This window comes from Symsagittifera roscoffensis, chromosome 5 (genome assembly GCF_963678635.1).
Source record: "Symsagittifera roscoffensis chromosome 5, txSymRosc1.1, whole genome shotgun sequence".
In the NCBI taxonomy this organism is placed as follows: Eukaryota; Metazoa; Xenacoelomorpha; order Acoela; family Convolutidae; genus Symsagittifera; species Symsagittifera roscoffensis.
The window spans coordinates 58,809,048-58,831,779 of record NC_087066.1 but is presented as its reverse complement, the minus strand read 5'-3'; the positions used below and the strand labels follow the sequence as shown (position 1 = coordinate 58,831,779).

The 22,732-nt window shown below is 36.9% G+C and overlaps 2 protein-coding genes across 2 annotated transcripts; both read left to right on the top strand.

Annotated features, from left to right (window-relative positions):
* The first annotated feature begins 6,417 nt into the window (after window positions 1-6,417).
* LOC134845872 (uncharacterized) lies at window positions 6,418-13,451 on the top strand. The gene is made up of 2 exons (XM_063862975.1): window positions 6,418-7,330; window positions 12,116-13,451. The coding sequence occupies exons 1-2, from the start codon at window positions 6,421-6,423 to the stop codon at window positions 12,766-12,768; spliced, it is 1,563 nt and encodes a 520-aa protein (XP_063719045.1). The 5' UTR covers window positions 6,418-6,420; the 3' UTR covers window positions 12,769-13,451.
* Window positions 13,452-13,733: 282 nt separating this feature from the next.
* On the top strand, window positions 13,734-22,317 carry LOC134846021 (uncharacterized). Its single transcript, XM_063863189.1, has 3 exons — window positions 13,734-14,092; window positions 20,106-20,671; window positions 21,256-22,317. Exons 1-3 carry the CDS (start codon window positions 13,786-13,788, stop codon window positions 22,210-22,212), a joined length of 1,830 nt encoding a protein of 609 aa, XP_063719259.1. The 5' UTR covers window positions 13,734-13,785; the 3' UTR covers window positions 22,213-22,317.
* The last annotated feature ends 415 nt before the right edge of the window (window positions 22,318-22,732 follow it).

Genomic DNA, 22,732 nt, shown 5'->3' with positions numbered 1-22,732 from the left:
AGTCCATGAACTATTGACGAAGATCCTTCGAGCGGTCCCGGAGAGGTCTAGAGACAAATTAGAGGAAATAGGGGGAGAGAACTTCGTGAAATGGGGTGACGGAAACGTCAGTGATTTTCAGAAGAAGAAAGCGAGTGGGATGATGGCGAATGATTTCCGTAGAAGTGACGAGAAGGATGAAACGCATCCAATGATGTTGAAAGTGGAGCCACTGCTGACAGTATTGGATTATCGGACCTGGAGGAACAAACTGCCGACCCAAGGGCAGACGTTTTGGTACCCCAAGAGAGTAAATCTTGTGTTGGATTGGGATGCTGGAGAGTTATTTTCCGTGGGATTGCCTGATCAAGCACAGAATGTGTCGATATTGGTGGTCAGTGTCATGTTAGCAGTGAAATGGCTTGAGGCTAATGAAGACAAATGAGCGAACAGGAGATGGCAGTAACAACTACTGAGCAACTGAGCAAAGTGAGTGTCAGCAAGAAACTGGATCTGTTCAAAACTACCTGCAAAGTCCTGAGGATATCCAAAGCCATCGAAAGGATTTGGGCAACACAAAGGTTGATGCATTGGTTCCGTGCGGTGATCACGGCATGAGTGAATGAACGCACGAAGCGTCATATAACCCAAAACATGGAGGCCTTTCAATCTTTCCAGCTGAACATAGCACCGGGAGCCTATAAGAACGCATTTCTGACGCACAGGAACGCCGTGAACACAACTGAGAGACGGGTAGTTGGAATGCATTGTACCAATGAAAATGAGAAAAACAAGTTCTTACAAGCTGACCTAGAACCGAATGTGAGCCTGTGCTTGCATAATAGCTTCTGTAGGAATCGGGAGCAGAACGTGAACGTAGATCTACTGCCCGCAGCGATCAGCAGCGATCTATTGCGAGCAGCGATTGTTAGAACAAGAAAACTATGGCACGGCCCGCAACTCTGTTGACATGCTACAGAAAGTGCTGGAAGACAGCGAGATGGGCGAGCGGGAACAAGATGCGAGGGAGTAAGAATTGAAGGCAAGACACGAAGTAGGAGTGGAGAGAAGTAAAAAACTCAATTGTTGCAGTGCGTAAAGCTTGACTAAATCAACAAAGACTGATTTTTGAGGCTTTTAAACTTTTTGTTTTGTTGAGGTCTGGTCAGACCAGATTTTGAAACTGATAGGAATTGTTAAAATTGTTGAATTGCAATGGATAATGTTTGATTATTGTTATTTATTTATGCAAGCCATAGGTGAGTATAATAGCCTATTTAAACCTGAACGAAGTTTCAACCTGTTTAGGACCCATCCTCACTTTGTGGCGACCTGGTAGGGTTTGGGTACGCTCCTTTGAGGAGGGTGGGTACCTCATTACTTTTCATAGTACAGAGTTTCTTAGTTTAATATTGAGCGCGACAGCATAAATATACGATAATATTTTGTGATTAATTCTAAGTTAATTTTAATGGGTGCGTGGACGTGCCACGTCCCAAACCTTTTTAAACCAGCAAGAGCCAAAAGAAATTTTATGGTGAAATGTTGTAAGCAGTCAGAAGAGAAATTTTATCTAGGACACTCCTCATGGTTTATGTTGTGTGAAAATGTTAGAAGGTAGTGAAATGTACTACGATGCCATTCATGATACGCGGTGACGTGGATAAAAATTATTTTCTGTTGCGATTTGTAAGTTGAATATAGAACACAGGATCACCACTTGAAGATAACCCGGAAATACGCGTTCAATGGAGACACTGAGAGGACTTTCCGAGGGAGTAGTGCCATTCCCCCGGATTAGCACAGTCGAACCGGCCAATGCAGACAAAAAAGGACATTAAAGGCGTTATCAGTGAAATCGTAATGGAAAGGAATTGGGAATAGTCTAGAATAAAAATTAACAAAATTTCGATTCGAGCTAGAATATTTCTGAGAAAAGTAAAAATGGCCGTTTTGTCCATAAAGCACGATAGAAACAGGGATTAACGAGACGGAAATCAGTCGAAGGAAAACAAGAGAAATTCTAAGCCTCTTGTCGTGATATCACGACACGATAAACGCTTAATTGAAGGAGATTAGACGGAAGAAACGTCCAGTGGGACATCCGGAGCGGATCCGTACCCTCCCGTATCATTCAATCAGGGAGATATCGATGTTATCCCTGGAATTGGAGGGATCACGGAATTGAAGGCCTGGTGCCAAAAAACTGTTGGTGACTTTAGATACGTACTTTAGCTCCTATAAGGCCCTGAATGATTTAATTAACTCCAATACTGTTCAAAAGTACCGGGCATGAGTAGTTAGAAAAGAGGAAAGAGTCAATCCTCAATGGTTTTAGCATATAACTGTCAGTAGAAACATAGTAAATTATGGTTTTCTAGCCGTGTTTTTAATAGTAATACCGTAATCTGTGGGTCCGAGAACAAGCTATGTGTTATTTTCGCATGTAAAAGAAAGCTGACCAAAAGTCATTTGGCTGATGGCCTAAAAATGGTAACTTTTTACTTAGCCCTTAACAGACCAGAAAAATAACTGGCTAGGTCTAGACGGTTAAAAACGGGGTGACTGACGTCAGCCAGTCGTCAATTGAAACTTTTTCTACGCTCCGTCACTGTGTAATGTCTGGGCGAATGTTACATATACAACTGTCTGACTGTGATTAGCGCTACATTGGATCATCAAACAATTAACTGTCTTCGAAGCAATTGTTCACCGGTGTACATTTTTGTGGTTAGGTGCGAAATGATCAGAAAAAGTTTTTGAACAGTTTCAGACTACGTCTCGGATCACATAGTCTGTGGATCCGAGACCAAGCTATGTGTTATTTTCGCATGTAAACGAAAGCTGATCAAAAGTCATCTGGCTGATGGCCTATAAATGGTAACTTTTTACTTAGCCCTTAACAGACCAGAAAAATAACTGGCTAGGTCTAGACGGTTAAAAACAAGTAGAATTAAGGTGACTGACGTTAGCCAGTCGTCAATAGAAATTTTTTCTACGCTCCGTCACTGTGTAATGTCTGGGCGAATGCTACATATACAAATGTCTGACTGTGATTAGCGCTACATTGAATCATCAAACAAAAAAAGTGTCTTCGAAGCAATTGTTCACCGGTGTACACTTTTGTGGTTAGGTGTGAAATGATCAGAAAGAAGTTTTTGAACAGTTTCAGACTACGGCGCGGGCTTACTTCACAATTTGCGTGTGGGAATCGGCGGGCTTCTCTGAAAATGAACCGTGTAACTCAACGGTCGCCCTCTTAAGGGCGACTTGAACGTGTGGCACTGTGTGAATTGGCGGGAGCACTCTTAACAGTTTAGCCCTGTGGCAGTCTTTATCTTTTAACAAGGTTATGATAATTCGTACAATTTTGCCTCCAACACAAATCCCGACAAATCTCTACACAATTGTGCACAAATAAAAAACAACATTGCTTTCATCAAGAAGTTGGCTTCTATTATATAGACGCTTCCTAAATTATGTAGAGAAAAGTCTGGTTTCAAATAGTTTAAAATTGTGTTCAAGTGTTTTAAATAGTCGTGTTATATTTCAGTCTTTCTAGCTTTCTAGTTTAGATCTTTTCGCCTAATGGGCTTCTAGAGAGTTTTTAATCAATCTGTAGAGAACAAATCTCTAAACAAATTCTAGATTTAAGATACAAACTGGGCATACGTCTAAGGCAGAGGAAAAATTTTAATGGGTTGTCAAAATGTAACAAGTAAATAGCAACAAGAAAAAAAATGTCTGATTATATCTACTTTCAACCGCGTATTCACAAAGATTCTTCTGACAAAAAATTAGTTTGATAGCTTCAGATAATATAAATCTTCTTTTCAACCAATTTTTTTGAAGTTTAGGGTGCCGCCGGCCATAGCATTGAGAGTTTCTGAATAATGATTGTAAAGAACTTGCGCACGTGTACCGAGGAACCCAGGGCAGGTAGTTTTTTTCAAGCTGAGAATCTCCCTCGCAATACAGGTTGCGAACACTGCCTGTGTGTTGTTTGTAGCCGCTATATCTCTGTGTCGTCTTCCAGTCTGAGAAAAGTGGATGCCTCCACTGGTTGTTTCCAGAGTGTATCAACCGTCAAGTCAGTGGGCTTTGCCGCGCAATCGAAAAGGTGCTGGGTTGTGTGGCCGGGATTATTGCAGTTTGGGCAGATATCTTCAATTTTTTCGTCTATTTTTGACATTCAACACTGCCTGTGTACTCGGCACTATCAATGATAGAACTATTTTCGAAGAAATTATTCATTTATAGAGCCAAGGAAACAAAAGTGCAGCATCATATAAGTATATGATAGACCCGTAGCCTCATGTCAGGTCAGTCGTTTCAACTCCGGTTTATTCTGTACAGGTGTTGTTTTTTCAATCTGATTGGCTTGATTCCCAACCATCTGACTCTCTTTACTTCTATGCACATTATACTTTACTCTTCCATATCTAGAAATTTCCTAGGATTTTGACTGGATAATGTGATGAAGGGACTCCTGACAATAACCTCGGTTACTTTGATACTTTCGACCTTCTTTTTAAATGTTAACTCAAGTGTTCTAGTAATTTTTGTGCATCATGAGGTTTCTTACTAAATCTATTATCTATTATATATTTAAATACGGGCTTCACTATCTCGCCATGTTTAAGCTTTTTCAACGTATTATTTTTGCATGTTTAAGCTATATTGTATATTGCAATGGTTAAGAATTTTTTTTCGATTTTCCAATTTGATTTTAGTGGTTACTTTACGAGTTTAAATTAAGCAGCCCGATATCGAATTAGGGGTTGCGAATTTGGCCTCCAATTTTGAATGCCCGAATCATTTTAGTTAACGAGATAAGACGATTTTTGAGATTTTTTCAAAAATTTTCAGAAATTTCAAATAAAATAATTTACAAAACTTGAAGTTCCCAACCTTGTAATTGGGTGCTGTCAGAATACTCTAAGGAGTTACAAATCTTGCCTCCAAATCCTTGGAGTTCAAATCCTGTTCAAATCCTTGTAGTTTTCGAGATATGACGTTTTTTGTGATTTTTTCAAAAAATGTTCAGAAAACTTATATTAATTTTTTTTCGCAAAATCTGAAATTCCCACTCCTGTAGTTGGGTATTGTCAGAGTAATCTCAAAGATTGCGAATCTTGCCTCCAAATATGACTGCTCAGTTCATTGTAGTTTTCGAGATGTGACGTTTTTTGTGATTTTTTTCTAAAATTTTCAGAAAACTTAAATTATTATTGTTCTTTGAAATTCTGAAATCCACAACGCTGTAGTTGGGTACTGTCAGTACTATCAAGGATTGTGAATCTTGCCTCCAAAAATGACTGCTCAAATCTTTGTAGTTTTCGAGATATGACGTTTTTTGTATTTTTTCAAAAATTTTCAGAAAATTTCAATCAATTCTCAAAATTTGAAATTCCCAACCTTGTATTTGGGTGCTGTCAGAATACTCTAAGGAGTTACAATCTTGCTTCCAAATATGACTGTTCAAATCCTTGTAGTTTTCGAGAGATGACTTTTTTGTGATTTTTCAAAAAATTTTCAGAAAAAAACTTATATTAATTTTTCTTCCGCAGAATCTGAAATTCCCAACCCTGTACTTTGGTCCTGTCAGAGTTATCTCAAAGATTGCCAATCTTGCCACATGCGAATGCTAAACGCGACTGCTCATGCTTTTAGTTTCCGAGATATGACGTTTTTTGTGATTTTTTCGAAATTCCCAACGCTATAGTTTGGTGTTGTCAGGGTACTCTAAATAGTTGCAAATCTTGCCACATGCGAATGCTAAACGCGACTGCTCAAATGCTTTTAGTTTCCGAGATGTGACGTTTTTTGATTTTTTCAAAATTTTTCAAAGAACTTATCTACAAAGAAATTCAATAAATTTGAAATTACTAACTTGATGAAGATATAACCTTTTGTCAGCGTACAGCCAGGCGTCTCAAATCTTGCCTCTTAATATGAATGCTCAAATCCTTTTAGTTTCCGAGATAAGACGTTTTTTTTAAATTTTTTTCGGGAAAATTAGGTTTAAAAAAAAATCTGAAAAATTTTGGATTCCTAACCCTATAGTAGGGTGCTCTCAAGGATTCTCAGTGGTTGCAAATCTGGCCTCCAAATTTCTCCAGAAGCCCATTAAGTTTTCGAGATGACGCTTTTAAAATAGGAATTTAAAAAAAAATAAAGTTCGAAATTACCAACCCTTTAATTGAGTGCAGTCAGAGTACACTAAAAGTTTGCAGATGTTGTTTCCAATTTATGCGGTTTTTCATGAGTTGTCGAAAAATTTCGAAGCACCGAAGGTGCGTTAAACGCTAGTTGCCAATGATCAGGAATAACAAGCATGTCTAAAAAAAAAATTTTCTAAATTTTTCTAGAAAACGCGTTACTTATTATTTTGTAACCAGATATTTCGGTTTATTGGTTGATTCTCGCTTTTAGGTGTTCATGGCAACTTTTAAGGTGCCCATTGATTGTGTTCAGGTATCACTTTCGCTGGATCGAAGTGTTCTTTCATCTATTTCATCGCAAAATTTAGAATTGTTTCTTATGAATAGTTTGCTCAATCAGTGCATGGGGACTTTGAGCTTCAATTCTGTGAATCCGAATACCCAATCGACAATAATTGAAACGAAAAACAATGCAGAATCAGGTTGCTCTCCGAACCCTAGTACTTTTTCTTACGATCATACAGATCTGGCCCGACCTGCCAAAAGAAAATGTAACCCGGGTCAAAAAGTTCTACCACGAAAAGAGCAAGCTCCAATGACATCGCATGCTCCAACTGACAGTTTGTGTCCAACTATCACGAATATCATTTCATACGATGAAATGAATAATCCAAGCAAATTGATGTCGGCTACAGGATCAAGTGATAGCGGTAATGTTATGGATTTGAGCCCAGATTCCACGAACATAGCCAACAGCCAGATATCAAATGGACGTTTGAAACAGCCTGTAAACGGATCCAGGGTATATTTTAACCATTCTCAAAAAGTATACCCAAGTACTGCCCCTCCGTTAAGGGTGCAGGTCCCGAGTAATGATGGCCACTCTAAGTCTGCATTCAACACTTCTGTCACTCCGCCCTTGTGCTCATCCCAGAATAACGAGGGATTTGGAATCTACACAGAGACAAACGTTGATGAGCAAATTTCTTCTATCGGCGATGAATTTCGTGCACTTTTTCCTCCCGAAGAAGATGATCAGGAAAATGAATATTCGTTATCATCAGGGGATTGTCAGCTTCACACATTACCGGGATTAGAATCTCAGGACAATGGCCCTGTCTACATAAAAACGGAAAACTTCGATGATGAGCAGGATGATATTCGGTTTCTCCCATCCGACTCTACTGGTAATTTATTTTCTTAAAACGCAATTCCTTGCATGAAATATTTACCCTTGCATTTTGCACGGGTTTTACAACGGGTCAGTGGACTTTTTCGTGAAAACCTTGTTCACAGGACTGTTCTGCTGAAGTCTTGGGCAAAAAACATTAAATCCAACTAGAGGCCCTCCCGTAAAATTAGGGTCCGTGAACAAGCTGTTATGGCCATACCAGCTATATATAAATTCATCAGAGCACTAGAATGATTAAATCGAGTCATTAGAAAATGTCAAAAAATGCACAAAAATTTTCAGCGTTTAATGCATCGTCGTCAACTGAATGCATCATTTACGTCATCGTTCCTCTACTATGAAACTCATTGAATTTTCAAGGAAACTTTTGACTTGCATTCCCTGTTGCATAAAATTGCACTCCTGAGGAGTGCAAAGCTGATCTTAGTTCTGATATAGTTAATTGTCTCAGAGTAGCTTTCGTGGCGGTTCTCGCTTTGTTTTTCAGCAAGTCTATATCGTTTCTGTGGCTTTTGGTGCTGCACCGCCGATGATGCACGAGAAGATAATCGGGTTAAATCGACTTTGATCGACATCTAATTTTCTTTTTTGGTATTTCGAATTTTTGATTGACTCATGGTACCTGTATTCTTTAAGAACCGTGGCAAAATTTTCACAGACTAGACATTCCTTTGGGTTAATGTCTAGCCTCATCATAAGTGGTAGTTGTTTTGTTGACAAAATTTTCGCTTTTTTAATGACTGAAGCTTAGGCTAGGTTTCGACATCCAAGCAGACATCGTCCATCATTTTTGCTTTAGGATCTCTGATTTTGTTGTATCTAATATGTGTATACCATCCTTTGGCGCAACGAAGAGTATGAATTGGGCTGAATGAGCTTCCGCATGCACATGTAGTTGGAGTGTTATATAGTTCTCTACTTTATCGCAGGTAAATTCCGTCTCCGAATTCAAATTTGCTCAGGTTGAAACTGTTTTTAGTCAAGGGCAACGCATTCAACGGCCAAGGTCATGGCGTAGTTGATAGATTCGCTGGGTTTTTACTCGAGTTCTTATGTTTTTACGTTCTCGGTTTCCTGTTTTTTTTCTTGCTTTCGCAGAAGTGTTTTGCTTTTTTTGAGCGCTGTTAGTGAATCGTGGGCATCTATAATATGTGATGTTTCGTTTGCCCGTTGACATGGTACCTGTTTGCCCAAGTTAGAGTCTTGGGCAATTTGTTGCTGAGGTTGCCCATTTTAACTGGCAGAGAAATTATTTACTTTTGCTGCTGACTAATTATGTTTTGGCTAATGTATTTTGGTAAAAGATTTTCTGTTGCTCTTTTTTTTCGCTTTTTAAGGCTTCCACGTACAGTTAGAGTTGTTCTTATTGAATAAATGTTAGGTTTCTTTCTTGAACACCTTTTGTTTAGCTTGAATATACACTTAATGGCGATATCTTGGCGAGTTTTGATTGTTGGCGTAAAAGGCTTTTGTGGTCATTGAGCTGTTCATCGAGAAATTTGCAGCTCTGCTCGCATCCGATGATTGCTAATGGCTCACATTTTGTTGTTGCTTTCGATATTATCTTTTTCTTATGAACAAAGAGTAGGAATTTTCGAGAGCTGTTAAATTTGATGGGCAGTTTTTTTTGGTGTTTTTATCGATAAGTTTCGATTAAGAGAACTAAAAGTGGTTTCTGAGTCTATGAATAGTGTCTGATGCGAATTTGTCGAAGTCCATTCAAAGAGTATGAATTGCGTACTCAATGACGTTTTTTTCCAAGGCAGCTGATAATTGGAACCAAGTATCATTAACTCAACTCTTCGGACACTATTGGGTGGCCTAGCAATCTCTTAAAAACTTCGACAATTCCAATGGGCCTTACTCCTGAGTTTTTGTCAAGAGGTATCAGACGGCATGCATTATATGGTTCTTACTGTTCGTGTTCTATTTCTTCAGTTGACAGTTTTTGGGCAGTTCTGGCTATGGTTTTGTCAATTTTGTTTGATTGTTGTCCAAAGTGGGACAGTATTCATCACCCTTCATTGGTGTCTAATCCTGAGAGACCACGTGATTCGTGCGTTCTCCTGGCTGCTTTTTACTCTTTCGAGCGTTTAAGACTGATGTAATTTGGGTTAAAGGGTATTTCGTGATGTAAATTGATCGTGAAATTCTCAGAGCTACAAGGGAATTTGTTTTAAAGGACATATACTTTGTTCGGATATCAAGTTTCGGCTGTCATCTGACCGTACCGCGTGGTAACCGTCAGGTTTGGCTTTGATTATATTTTCGGACCATCATTTGTCTGCTTATTTTTCGACATGTCCTCTTTTTTTATGATTACTATAATTGCAAGCCATTTAATTAATTTAATTTCGGCGTAAAGGGTGTCCACCCAAGTTTTGCCAACTTTGTTGATACTTTGTAAGTTTTGTCTGATTTAGGCATTTTGAGCAAATTAAAAGATCACTCATTCAGGCTGCTTGTTTTTCATTTTTTAAAGGAAAATGTCTCAAATGGTTCACACCCAAATTTAATTTTTCGCGGTTTGATTTTTTTAAGTTCAGTTCAAGTTCATTTTCTAAAAGGATGGCAAATTGCAATCTAATTGCGAAAAATCTGATGGCATAAAAATTGTGAGCGACATCTAGTTTCAAAGCGAATTTTAAATTTCAGATTTCCCGATTGAATCGATTGATTCTGAAATTCGAAAAGCTTCAAGGGCGTTTATTTTTTTTTCTGTTTCCTTGCGTTTATTGACACTTCCAACTGTCGGTTGGCTACCTTGTTTTTCCAGTATAAAATTTATAAAATTGTTAACTCTCAAGTTTGATTTTTCAGGGGTTTGGTTTTTTAAGCTATTTTATTTTTGGTAAAAAAGCCCCATTCATCGAAACAATTAGGCCCAGGAGCAGATCTATAATTTTTTCGAGGGAGGTAGATTTTCGAAAGATTTTCCGAGCTCTCCCAGAAAATTATGAAGACTCATCTAGAAGATTTAGAATTTTTTCGAGAGAGGTAGATTTTCCGAGCGCTCCCAGAAAACTATAAAGACTAATTTGGCAAATTTTGAGGAAACGGGAAACCAATATTGACCAAAATTAGCGTGTCTTCGGCAAGCGCTTCCCTTCAAAATTAATCTATTTGGCGCCTGTAGAAAATTTTAAGGGTTCGTCGGTCGCAAATGGATGTTATAAAACAATACCAAACTTAAAGGAATTTTTCCTTGTTGATTTACTCTTGTAATTTGTGAATTTACTAACCCTGACTTTGTTTATTATCATTTTTTTTCGCTTAAAAGTTTTGATAGGCCTAAATGGCTTCGGCTATGTTTTTATCGGCTTTTTTATCTTATTTTGTGTCGTTTGAAGGGCATAAGTTCATTTTAGTTTTTAAAAAATTTTCGGTTAATTTGTGCTGCTTAAGTTTTAAATTTAATTCACTCAAAATTTATTATCTTTTGTGTTTAAGAGTTTAATGGCTAAAAAATTACTTTCATTTTTGTTTTCGTTTTCCATTCAATGGGCGTCTGCTCTTGTTTTTTTAAGAGTCGGTGATTTTTAAGTAGGTGGTGATAATTTTTGTAAGGAAGACTTAAAAGTTGTTCAGGCTCAAATTTACTTTTTGGCGAAATGACTTAAGTTTTCTTTTTAAGTTCAGCTCATTTCCATGTTAAAAGGAAGGCAAACTCCACTATCGAACAGCAAAAGTGTAAAGGTGACGAGACTTCCAATTTCGAAAATAGAATTTAATTATCAGATTACCCACCAAAAAAACCAATTGATCCAGTTTTCTCAAATTGGGTAAATTTTTATCAAAAAAGAGCAAATCATTAATTGTTCTTTCAATTCAAATAGCTTGAAGGCCATCTATTTTTTTGATGCGCAAGTTGTAGTTTTGAAAAAAGTCAGTTTTCTGTTTTCTTGCATTCATGCACTCTTTTACAACTGGCTGTTGGCTATGTTTTTATCACAAAACAAATTGACTGCAACTTAAATACCTTTTTAGTTCAAAAATCTTTAATATATATCTTTATTTTTTGGTTAACTACGTCTATTAAAATCCTAGCTTAGTATATCCTGGTTATTTTTCGAATAGCTTTGTTTGCCGTTTTTTCTCCTGGTTTTTAGGAATCGGCGTAATTCCAGTTCAATTCATTGATACTCCACTTCGTATTCCATTCAATTCATTATTACTCCAACTCGTATTTTATTAGCTGCCAATGAAAGAATTGAAGTATCACTTGATTAGATCGCGTAGTTTGTTTTAAGGATCGATCAACGTAGTTCAGACTCTTATCTAGGTCGCGATGATACTTTTTACGTCTTTTTAGTTACTCAAATTACGCGGTTAGACTTTTGCTTTCTTTTTAAGTTCAGTTCATTTCTTTTGTTAAAAAGAAGGCAAACTGCACTATCGAACAGCGAAAGTATAAAGGTCACCAAAAACCTGATCGACATCTAGTTTCGAAAGTGGAATTTAATTTTCATATTTTCCAGCGAAATAAAAGCTAAGCTTTACTTATTAATCCCGTTTTCTCAAATTGGTTTAATTTAATCAAAAAAGTGTCAATCATAAATTGATATAGAAATTCAAAGAGCGTTAAGCTTTTGTTTTTCTTCAAAGTTCGAAAGTTGATATTGCCAGTCATTTTTTTGTTTGTTTTCATGACTCTTCTCCAACTGTCGGTTGGCTACGTTTGGCTTAGTGGCTGCTCGGTAATTACTAAATGCTTATTTAATTCTGGTACCAGGAAAAGTATAGTACATAATTTGCATTGCATTTTAATTCAATATTTTAGACATTCCGTCTGCGGCAGCAGATTCGATCACCTCTTCAGCGTATGGCAGCTTCAGTTTAGCCGATGACGATCAACCCTCGTGTTCGAGCTCTGGCTCAAATAACGACGCAATAGACAATTTAGCAATAATTGACCAGCTTTTCAATAACGATGATGTCACGAGAGATACTGTAGTTGTGACGCCATGCAAACCACCGTCAGATCCGAAACCAACCACCATAAAGCCAGCCCCGAAACTCACCGCAGCTGCCCCTTACACTGTTTCTGTCATTGCGAGCCATTCAAACAAGGTGCCATCTATAAAGATAATAGGACCTGCGTCTGCCCGGCAGAGGATCCGACCACGGGTGGGGGGAATGGTATCACGCAACTCAATCACACCCTCGAAGAAGCGTCAAAACAGAGTGAGGATCAACTGCTCAATCTGTTCATACAATTCAGATCGAGGCGCCAATGTCGTGAGACATTACATCCTAGTGCATAAATTACCGGAACCAGTAGCGAAGTTAGTAGTCAAGGGCTTAAGGTCAACAGCAACCATTGAGACCATCATTGATGAGAAGGTTTCCATACCGTCCAAGCCTCCTAATATTGCTCCAAGGCTCACGAGCTCTGTGTCTGACAAGGGAAACTGCAAAATTGAAGCGACGTAATTTAAAACAGTTTTTGGATTCTTTTCTATATCAATTATATTCTATTGTTAACTGTTTGTAGACTAAATAGTGCTAAGTTTTTAACTGTCGTTTTTTAAAGCCATTTAATGCGTATTCAATAATAACTTATTTCAATTCATCTCTAAAATTGATTAAATTTAGTTCTTAATTTGCTTAAATCTAATTCTAACATTTTACTAAACAAATAAATTAATACGAATTATGTAAAAATGAAAACCTATGAGTAGTCCAAATTTATACTTGCAGAGAAGCAGACCATTTTTGTATGGTTTCGAAAAAACTCATTATGAGAAAACTGAGAAATATCGGATGCTTGCCTTAATCTGAAGTTTTGTGAAATTGTCTGCTGTTGTGGTGAAATGTTCATCGTAGATTCAGAAATTAAAATAATCCCCAATTGGTTATTCATTTTTCTCACCTGCCTATTTACGGTCTGTCTCATTCTCAGCTGAAGTTAATCAGTGGCTGTGAATTTGAATGTGACATTAGCTCGTCGTTTTTACGAGGTTTGTTCTATCTTTTTTCTATCAAAACTCTCGTCACTTATTATATCGCATTTGGTAAGTCTCTAGAATGAAATTTGTATTGTCGTTTACAATTTTAAATCTCACTTCAAATAATTATGTGATCAAATAATTTGTAAATATAGATCTTTTCACTTATTTTTTCCCAACATTGAGAAAGTTAAGTCCGTAGTCTGAGGTTCAAGTTTGCATTGAGAAATTTAAAGAGGTTTGGAAGTTAGTTTTCTAGAACTGTCTTAAAAATTTTAATCTGAAGTGCTTCGTTCGCATTGAGCCATAATACTAAGCCTACGTGGTCCTTTTTGATTAGAAGATCCAAGATCTGTGTTCAATTGGAGGATCTTTGCTCAGTAGTGCAAGTAGTAAGTGCATAAATTCTGAGATAGTGTGTGGCTTTTTTCTGTGGTAAAATGAAGAATGTGAAGACTTCATTTCTTATCGTTTTTGGTCAAATGGACCAGTTTTGAACAGAATGGTGCGCAATCAGGACACAAATGGACAAACCAGTGAACAGCCAAATGGCACAGAAACTCCCGAATACGAAGGGATCAACGGCGACCAGTGTCAAATCGAAGCTCCTCGCAATCCATCACCACCCCCAGATGTCGCAAATCTCCTGCCAGATAAGATAGGGAACACAACTTTCAGTAAAAGAGCAGTTCTGAGCACTTTGATGCACATCGCCTCGTTAGTGCATGAGCGTAGTTTAGTGAGCCAGAGTCAAGAAGTGGCGACTTCAGTGAACAGAACGGAGGATGGAGAGCGAACTCCCCAGAAAGGTTTGCTGTATCTTAGTAGTTGATGTTTGAAGTAATAAATATAGCCGCGTTTATCATGGCATCTGAAGTTTCATTTTGTTTTTAAAAGCCTTGAAATGCCAAAAATGATTTATTGTGAAAGAACGAAGTGCTTGTCATTTATATAGGTCGGGGTGATTAAAAAAAAAATTCCATTTAAGTTTGATATCGCTCAATTTGATTTTTTTTCTCAGATTGATTTTCGATTTCTTTTCAAGATCAATTCATTTCTTTTGTTAAAAGCAAGGCAAACTGCGCTATCGAACAGCAAACGTTTAAAGGGCACGAAAAACGTAAATGACTTCTCTGTTTCATAAAAGCAGAGTAAAAATAACCTATTTGACCCAGTTTTCTCTAAATGGGGAATTTTGAGAAAAAAATTGCCACTCAAAAACAATTCTCGAAATTGAAAGAGCTTTAACGTGATATATTACTTTCGAATGTTCAAAATTTTTCAATCTACTTTTTTTCATTTCCTTGTTCTTGTATGTTTTCCAACCATTTGTTGGTCATGAATTTTTGCCAATCCTCGTCATTAATATAAAGGGCAAATTTGACAATATATAATTATTTCACTACAGTAAAATTGTGGTGTTAGTATACAGAAAGGTTCGTCCATAAATGCCGTCGAATTTTTGCTGAAAAAAGCGAGTTACAGTGCAACAAGTACAGACTACAATAAATTAATTGGAGCGTTTGAAAATTGATCAAAATTTTTTGAAACAATTTTTCTTATGAAAAGACTTTTTTCCTTTTCGCATATTCCGTTTTTCTGTTTATATTCTGTTTCTAAATAGTTATCTAGCTTTATTGTTCTGACTTCCGAAGAAATCAATTAATATGAATGAGTTTGGTTTTTTTTTATTCAGACCAATTACTGAAAAAAGTAGCCCGTACCGGTTAATTCTCGGTATTCTAATTACTTAAATCATATTTAAGCTGGGAATTCATCTCCATCTACCACCTCAAGATCAGGTATCCGAAGAAAAAATTTAAGTAAAAATCACCAAAAAGATTGAAAAAGAAACCCAGGAGTCCCTCGGAAAACAGTTTATGAAAATCAAGTTCAAGAAACAGATGAAGATTTTACCGCTCGCACGAAAATTATTGAACCGAACCCAAGAAAAAATGTTTAACCTGTAACCCAAAAGTTGGACCAAATAAATTTGCAGGCTTCTTAGACAAAAGCCTCGAACAGCAAAATGTTTCTATGTCGTAAAGGGAAATTTTGCAACTATCCAAGGACTTGAGTTTCTGGTATGATCGAAAAATATTTTCGGAGAAAGAATATTCAAAACTGCTCCCGGGTCCTGTGAAAATTGAAAGTACCCGTCGAGCGTTGACTCAAGTTTTGACTTTTTGACTTAGACATGCCAATTTTTCAGTTTTTGCTTGACAGATTTGGAAACTGGGATTATGCCTACAAACAAGAAATCATTTACGTCACGAGCCATGTAAGATGTTGGTTTCACTACACCCGGTGTTTTCAGGAAATATCAGAACTCGGCTGTTAAGTCTACCTTTCCTACCCTCTGACGAATTAATTGCATGCATATTGCCAGTGCGCATAATTAGAATTTTTTCGGCACCAGAATCTTGCAAAGTTTTCAACTGCTTGATTGAATTTTGGATACGAAACTTCGTCTCCCTTGATGTGGATTCCTTTTGACAGGGATGCTACCCTGAGAATTACTAATAGGTGCGAAAATTGGAACATGAGATAACCAAGAAGTGGGGGTTGTTCGGCCAAGTTTTTGGAATTTGAAAAAGTCTGTTGCCCAAGAATTCGAATCCCGACTGTTATTTCGACGAGTATCTTGGTGAACCAGCTCCGAAAAAAAAACGGCAGAAATATCAATTATTGGATGAAAAAATTTTTCATTTGAAAAATTCCCATCCCAGGTTAGGGATGGAAAAAATTCCAATCCCAGGAAATTGATTCAGCCATTTGCCAAAACTTTTTAAAAGCTTGGCTCTTTCTTTCCGCTGAGTATAAATCGGGCTAATAATATGTTTTGTTCTATGATATTTAATATATGACCTGTCTACTTTATGTTCTGTCTCCTCTTTGCTACGTAACCATGCCTAATTCCTCGGAAATTTTGACTTTATCTTCAAGTTTTGATTTTTTTGCTATAATTATCGGTTTGATGGAAACCATTTTTGTATGTAAATTTAGTGTCACAAATGATTTTTTAGAAAACGCTTAAAGTTGTTTTTTGTTTAAGCTTAAATGTGATTTTTTGCGGTTTGACTTCTGATTCTTTTTTCAAATTTCTTGTATTTGTTTTTTTAGATTGTAGGCAAATTCCTCTTTCAAACAGCAAAAAGGTTAAGGTCACAAAAATAGTGAATGAAATCGAGTTCAAAAATGGTTTTAGTAAACTTGCTGAATTCCCAGTGTAATAAAATCTGAAGTCTCAGCGGCTATTGTTCGAGTTTTTTCCATATCGGAAAATTTGAAGAAAAAAATGCCAATCATAAACAGTTCTTAAAATTCAAAGAGCTTAAGCGTGATATTTCTTCTTTGAAACTTGAAAAAAAAACGCTTCCAACCATCTAATGGCTATGTTATTTTTGCCAATCCTAGTCATAAATTTAGGTCTTATTCTCAGTAAATGGTTTTCGCATATGCATTAAGGCAAATTTGACAATATAGTGTTTCTACTACATGAGAAAAGCAAAAAAGACCTGTATTGGATTGTAAGTCTACAGAAATCTCTGTCCACAAAAGCTGTCTAATTTTTCGTGAAAAAAGCCAGTTGCAGTTTAAAAAGAACCAGCTACAAATCAATTGGAGCATTTCAAAAATAAGGATTTTTTATTTGGCTCAACATGTCTGCTCAAGAAGGGAAGGAGACCCGCAACAAAATAAGAGGGTTCGAACCTGGACAGGGTTGGATGTTTAATGAACTTTTTCTTGTGCTGATTAAAATGCGTCCTCTCTATAAATTGAAGCATGTTACTTGTTAAATTTATTCTTTTTCCAAATTGAATGGTTTTGCTAATGCGTCATAATTGGCTTGCGTCACTTAGCAATTACGTAGACTCGTATTTGGCGTGCGTCACTTAAGAAATTTTGTAGACTCAAAGTTTTACTCATTCAGTTTTTCCCAGTAGCCTTATTGGTCATAATTTTGCTCGTGTATGCGAAGTGCAATTTCGCTTTTGTAAAAATTGGATTGTTGATTCGAATTGGTCAATTTTTTAATTGAAGTTTTGGTCTACCTATATTTTTTGTTTTGGGGCTATTTATAATTTTGAAATGTGCAGTAAGAGCCGTTTTGTTTGATAAGATTCAGTGTCAATGAACGTAGCTCGTGTTGAAAACACTTAAATAGGTCGTGTTGCTTTTTTTCCCAGAAAGTTGTCTCCAGATGCTCTAATAACTATTGCACTTTTGAATGCTACTACTCATGTATAACAATAATTTTAAGCATGGTTTCTGAGAATCGCAGATGATTTATCAGCCGGCCTTAACGTCCTGTCTGAACATAGTCCATTTGTTTTATTCCTCAAATTCAAGACTGAGATATTTTGTTGAGCGAAACTCTTATTTCGACTTAAGGCCGCTTTTTGCGTCTGGAACTTTCACGTTGTACCTTTATTTAAGCCGCAATCGGCCAGGCTGTGGTAGACCTTAAGCTAGAGGTCAAGTGAGAGCTCGTCTTCACACACTATCAGTGTCACGGTAGGGGATAGATTATACAATCTGACGCTCTTTTGAGTGTAGTTTAAGTAAATTCGTCTGCTGGGGGACGGAAAATCACGAGCTCCAACTACGAATGTGGAAATGGCGAAAAATAAACATATTTTTCTTCATGATCAAATCTTCTCAATCTGGGTTAATTTTTAAAATGGCAATCATAAAAAGTCCTTTGCTTCCGTGAACTGTTTTTGCCTTTTTGACCCAATTAAAATTAGCTTTCCATCTCGTCTCAAAAAGCTTACCAGTTCCTTCATCAAGAGGTGTCAGCTGTGGATAGCTGTACTTGTCTGATTTCAGTTATTTTACGGCATTTTGATTATCAATCTAGATCATCTTTTTAAGGCTGTTTTCTTCACTCTTCATATAAAAATGAAAGTTCGATTGATTTTTCTGAAGAAATTTGTAAGGATCTTTAATGTCCAAACACTTAAAACTTTGAGAATATAACAATTTTCCGAATTTTTTTTGTATCTGTAGAAATGGATTTTTGGCTAAAATGTTTTGGTTTCAGTTTTTCTTTTTATTGTGATAAATATGATAGTTGGGCTCCAGACAAAAAAGCAAGTATGAAAGATGGGGCTCCCGTCACTTTTGTAAAAAGTTCCGAAACCCAAGTCAATAATTTTGAACCATGCTTTCGAAGATTTTAAGGCCTAGAAATGTTTCTTCAGGTACCCATCTAATATTAAGGGATTCAGTTATCATGCTGGTACCGGAATTGAAACGCTCACACGTGTTTTCAAACTAATTTCTATAAAATTTGGATTGTTGATTTGAATTGAATCTATTAATTACATTTAAAAAAATTTCGCCTATTTTTTTTTGTTTTGGGGCCATTTGTATCGTTTGAAAGGTATCAAGTCGTTTTGTTTGATTTGATCAAGTGTCACTGATTTTTTCAATTTCATTTTTCAATTTTTTCTTTTATTTTCTCCGTTAGTTTCGGCCTATTTTATTTCGGCTTATTGGCCGCATATTGCGTCCTTTAATAAGCGGGAAAAAAATGTGTACCTGTGTGTAATGAAAGGATAAGACTCCAACAACTTGATCAGTTTTTGAGTCTTTTTCTTTCAAATTTCATTTTTCTTTCCGTTTTTTTTTCTGCATTTTCTTTTCGGTTCAGTAAGTTTCGGCCTGTTTTAAATCGGCTTGTTGGTCTCATATTTTGTCGTTTAGTTATCGAAAAAAATAAGTGTGTGTGTATTGAAGGGGATGGGGCTTCAACAACTTTTTATTAGTTTTTAAGTTTTTTTAAATTTCATTTTTTTATTGTTTTTTTTTCTCTGGTTGATATTTCGCGTTTGATTATCGTATATTTATATATATTTTTTGTGCTTGTGTATTGAGGGGGGATAGGAGGATAAAAACTTTTTAATTTTTGAGATTTTTTCAATGTGTTTTTGGCTTAAAGGGTTTCCTCTCAGGTGTTTTCGGCTTGTTTACAGCTTGGTAAGTTTTCTTCTGATTCAATTTTTACATTCTAAGGTTTGGTGTGAGCTTTGTTGCTTTTTTATTCATTTTGATAGATTTCGGCATTTCTGTTTTTTTTTTTCGATTTAGTGGCTGTTTTGTGTATCACAAGTGGTGCGAACTCGGCTTCGCCTTGTGTAATTATTGCACTTTTGCATGCTGCTATTCAAATTAAAAAATATGTTTAATCGCAGAGGATTTATCACCAGGCCTTAGCCTGTCTTAGGATAGTCCATTTGTTCTATTTCCCCACATTCTAGACAGATATTTTGTTGAGCGAAGCTTTTTTTGCGTCTAGAACTTTCACGCGGTACCACTATTTAAGCTGCCATCTGAAGCTACGATCTGACGCTTTTTTATGTATAATTCAATTAGATTCGTCTGCTGAAAGACTGGCATAGCACGCGCTCCAACTACGAATGTGGAAACGGCGCAAAATAAATTATTTCTCTCTATGATCCATCTTCTCAATCTGGGTTAATTTAATTTTTAAAATGGCCATCATGAAATATTGTTCACAAAGCCTGCAAACCAGTCCTTCGCCTCTCTGAAGTGTTTTTGCCTGTTCGATAAAAAATGAAAAAAAAATTCCCTTTCTCGCACTCTAAGAAAGCAGTCACAAAGGCTTAAAAAAACATTAATCAAAATTACAGAAAACAATAGTGTTTCAGTATACTTCGACGCTCTGTAGCAAAGATTGAAATGGTTGTTTTTCGTTTTAACTCGAACAAACTTCGCTCCAATACTCGAAAAATTAAGAAAATTAATGCTGCATCGCTGATACACACCTGGAAATTTTTTACTTGTTGTTTTTAGCGCAAATAGAGCAACCTGCAACATCTTCGAGGATAGTAAATAACTACTCAGCGTTGACCGCAAAATCTGTATCATTCAGTGCCTCCAATTTGAATTTTTCTCCTCTCAAAACAGCGATACGAAGCTTCTCCCCGGTGAATGAAAACATCTTTAAAGCTACTGACCAAACTCCTAAGGGCACGCCTAACTCATTCAGGTCTAAATCGATCTCTTTAGCCAAGGCAGCGGGAGTGAGTTTCTCGCCTTTCGATTTCACGGGCTTCCCTGTATATAAAACCAAAAGGCCCAAAAATGATTCGGTAAGTAGCAATACCCGAGAAGCTAAATGGTCACCTGACACGCCGAACAGAGACCCCACGGAAGCCGAATCCGAAGAACGGACGGACGAGTCCCGTGACGACGGTGAGCCGAGTGAGGAGTTTGTGTTCTCGGATGAACTGGAACAAGAGTATTGTGAACTAGTTGACATGACGGTCGAGGCAGATGTGGTTGAATATATATACGAAGAAAAACTGAATGAATTGCTGCAATATATTCTGTTTGCGACTGACGTCCCAAGAATACAGGTGAGTAAATATCAGCGAGTTATAATTATCTTTGAAGCCCAAATTTGAGTCACTAAACATAGGAAAATATTCTATTTTCAAACCATACTGTAGTCAGGGGCGGATTTAGGGGGGGGGGGGGGGGGCGGAAGACCCCCCCTAGGGGATTCGACCCCCTGCCGACCCAAAGGGTCCCCCCCTTTGGTACTTTTTAAAAATCCATTTTTGCCGACCGACCCTAAAATTTTTCTAAAGGCGCCTTTGGCGCCAATGTATACTAACTTTGAGGGGGAGCATGCGCCAAAAAAACGCCAAAATTTTTCAAAAAGTGCCTATAAACGGCTTTTTTGACCTGTTTTTTCAAAAACTAGCCTGCGGCGCAGAAAATTTGGCCAAAACAGGGAGGACTATTTAGTGCTTTAGGAGAGCTCGGAAAATCAAATTGGTCGACCTAAAAAAAAAGGTTGTCAAAATGTTTTGAAAATCCGCCTCCCCTCAAAAAAATCCTAGATCCGCCCCTGGCTGTAGTTGCTTTCGTTTTTTGAAATAAGAACTAAGGGGATTTTTTTTGAACTTAAATTAAAAATTGGTGTCTTATTTTCTAGGAGTTGACACTTTCAATATTCGCCAACTCTTCGTGCGTGTCCAAGATATGTCTGAAGATACTCACAAACGATGCCCTACTGGACATGGTGTTGGCCATACTTCATATAAGCTCAGATGCTGATGTACTAACCGAATCATTCCGGTTGTTAATCAATATTCTGAATTATTATATTGGCCCTGATGAAAGTGAAAAATTGACCAAAAACGTCATTTCGAAAATTATCTGCTACGACATCCATTCAATTGTTTTGTTTATTTTAGAGAACAGTTTAAACGAACTTTTACTTCGACAAGTTGCCGAGTTTCTTGTTACTTTATTGTACGATTTCGAAGATGAAATTTCCGATTGGTTCTCAGCTGGTTTTACCTCCAAATTAGGAAACCTTTCGTTGCGGCTAACAGGCGAAGTGGAAAAATTCAACTTACTGAGTTCTGTTCTAGACTCGACTCACGAGCCACGAGTTCAGACGTTGACGAACTTGCTGAAAATTATGTACCGACTCACGAAAAATATATCTCTTATAACTTCCGTTTTAGATAATTACACAGTTATTGTAAATGTTTTGGAACCACTATCGAAAACAGTGTTGAAACTAACGGGAAGCTGGATTTCTGATCTCTGCAACTTTCTTCGATTTGTTGTCGGACTGGCTTTCGTGGTTGTTTTCTCTCATGAAGAGTCAACGCAAAGTGCAATTTTACTTCAGTGCCCAAGTTTATGTAGATTAATCAGAATCTTAGCTACTGTGAACAAAACCGACATTGAAAATGGCGTTTCGAATATAAAAGGAGAAGGAAACGAAAAATCAGCGACTTTGGATGCTGTAAAAAGTATGTCGCGCTTATTTGTCGAGGAATCGAAAACTCTTACTGAATCACGACCCGATTTACTGTGCAGTTTTGATGCATTCGATGGAATGGCAGAGCAGATCCAAGAGTATCCCCCCAATCAATAAAACTAACTTAAAGCAAAAAGTTAACGAGTTTATTTTGTAATTGTTGTGATAATTTGTTGTAGTATTTCAGCTTGATAGTTAAAAAATAAAAAAAATTGGTACAAAGTTTTCTAATTTAGGGCCTCAGTTTAGAAGCACAGCTTCTGCTATAATACGAGTCCAAATTTTCAACATTTCTTTTTTAAATTTCTGCGTATAGTTTCTTTTAATTAAATCGCATTCAATGCTGCCTAGTGTTTAGTCAATCATGTTTGAAATTAGAGAAAAATTTTGGACCAATGCGGTTTGTTTAGCGCATTTGGTTTACGGGTTTATCCCGTAATCTCCTTTTTTCATTTTCAATGCTATTTTTTCAATATTTTGTATGTTCTGAAGCTACTTTTGCTGTTTTCGTCTGTTTCCATGCTGATATGTCACACTATTTTTTTTTCAAAGAAACTGAAGTTACGTTCATCCCCCCTTCTCCTTCCATCTCCAAAAACGACAAAACATACGCTAGCTCCACTCATTACATGAACGA

Bases quoted from the DNA above. Each gene is read 5' to 3' on its own strand.
- LOC134845872 (XM_063862975.1), top strand. From the start codon at position 6,421: ATGGCAACTTTTAAGGTGCCCATTGATTGTGTTCAGGTATCACTTTCG. The intron at 7,331-12,115 runs GTAATTTATTTT...TCAATATTTTAG, and splicing joins TCTCCCATCCGACTCTACTG to ACATTCCGTCTGCGGCAGCA.
- LOC134846021 (XM_063863189.1), top strand. From the start codon at position 13,786: ATGGTGCGCAATCAGGACACAAATGGACAAACCAGTGAACAGCCAAAT. The intron at 14,093-20,105 runs GTTTGCTGTATC...TGTTGTTTTTAG, and splicing joins AGAGCGAACTCCCCAGAAAG to CGCAAATAGAGCAACCTGCA. The intron at 20,672-21,255 runs GTGAGTAAATAT...CTTATTTTCTAG, and splicing joins CTGACGTCCCAAGAATACAG to GAGTTGACACTTTCAATATT.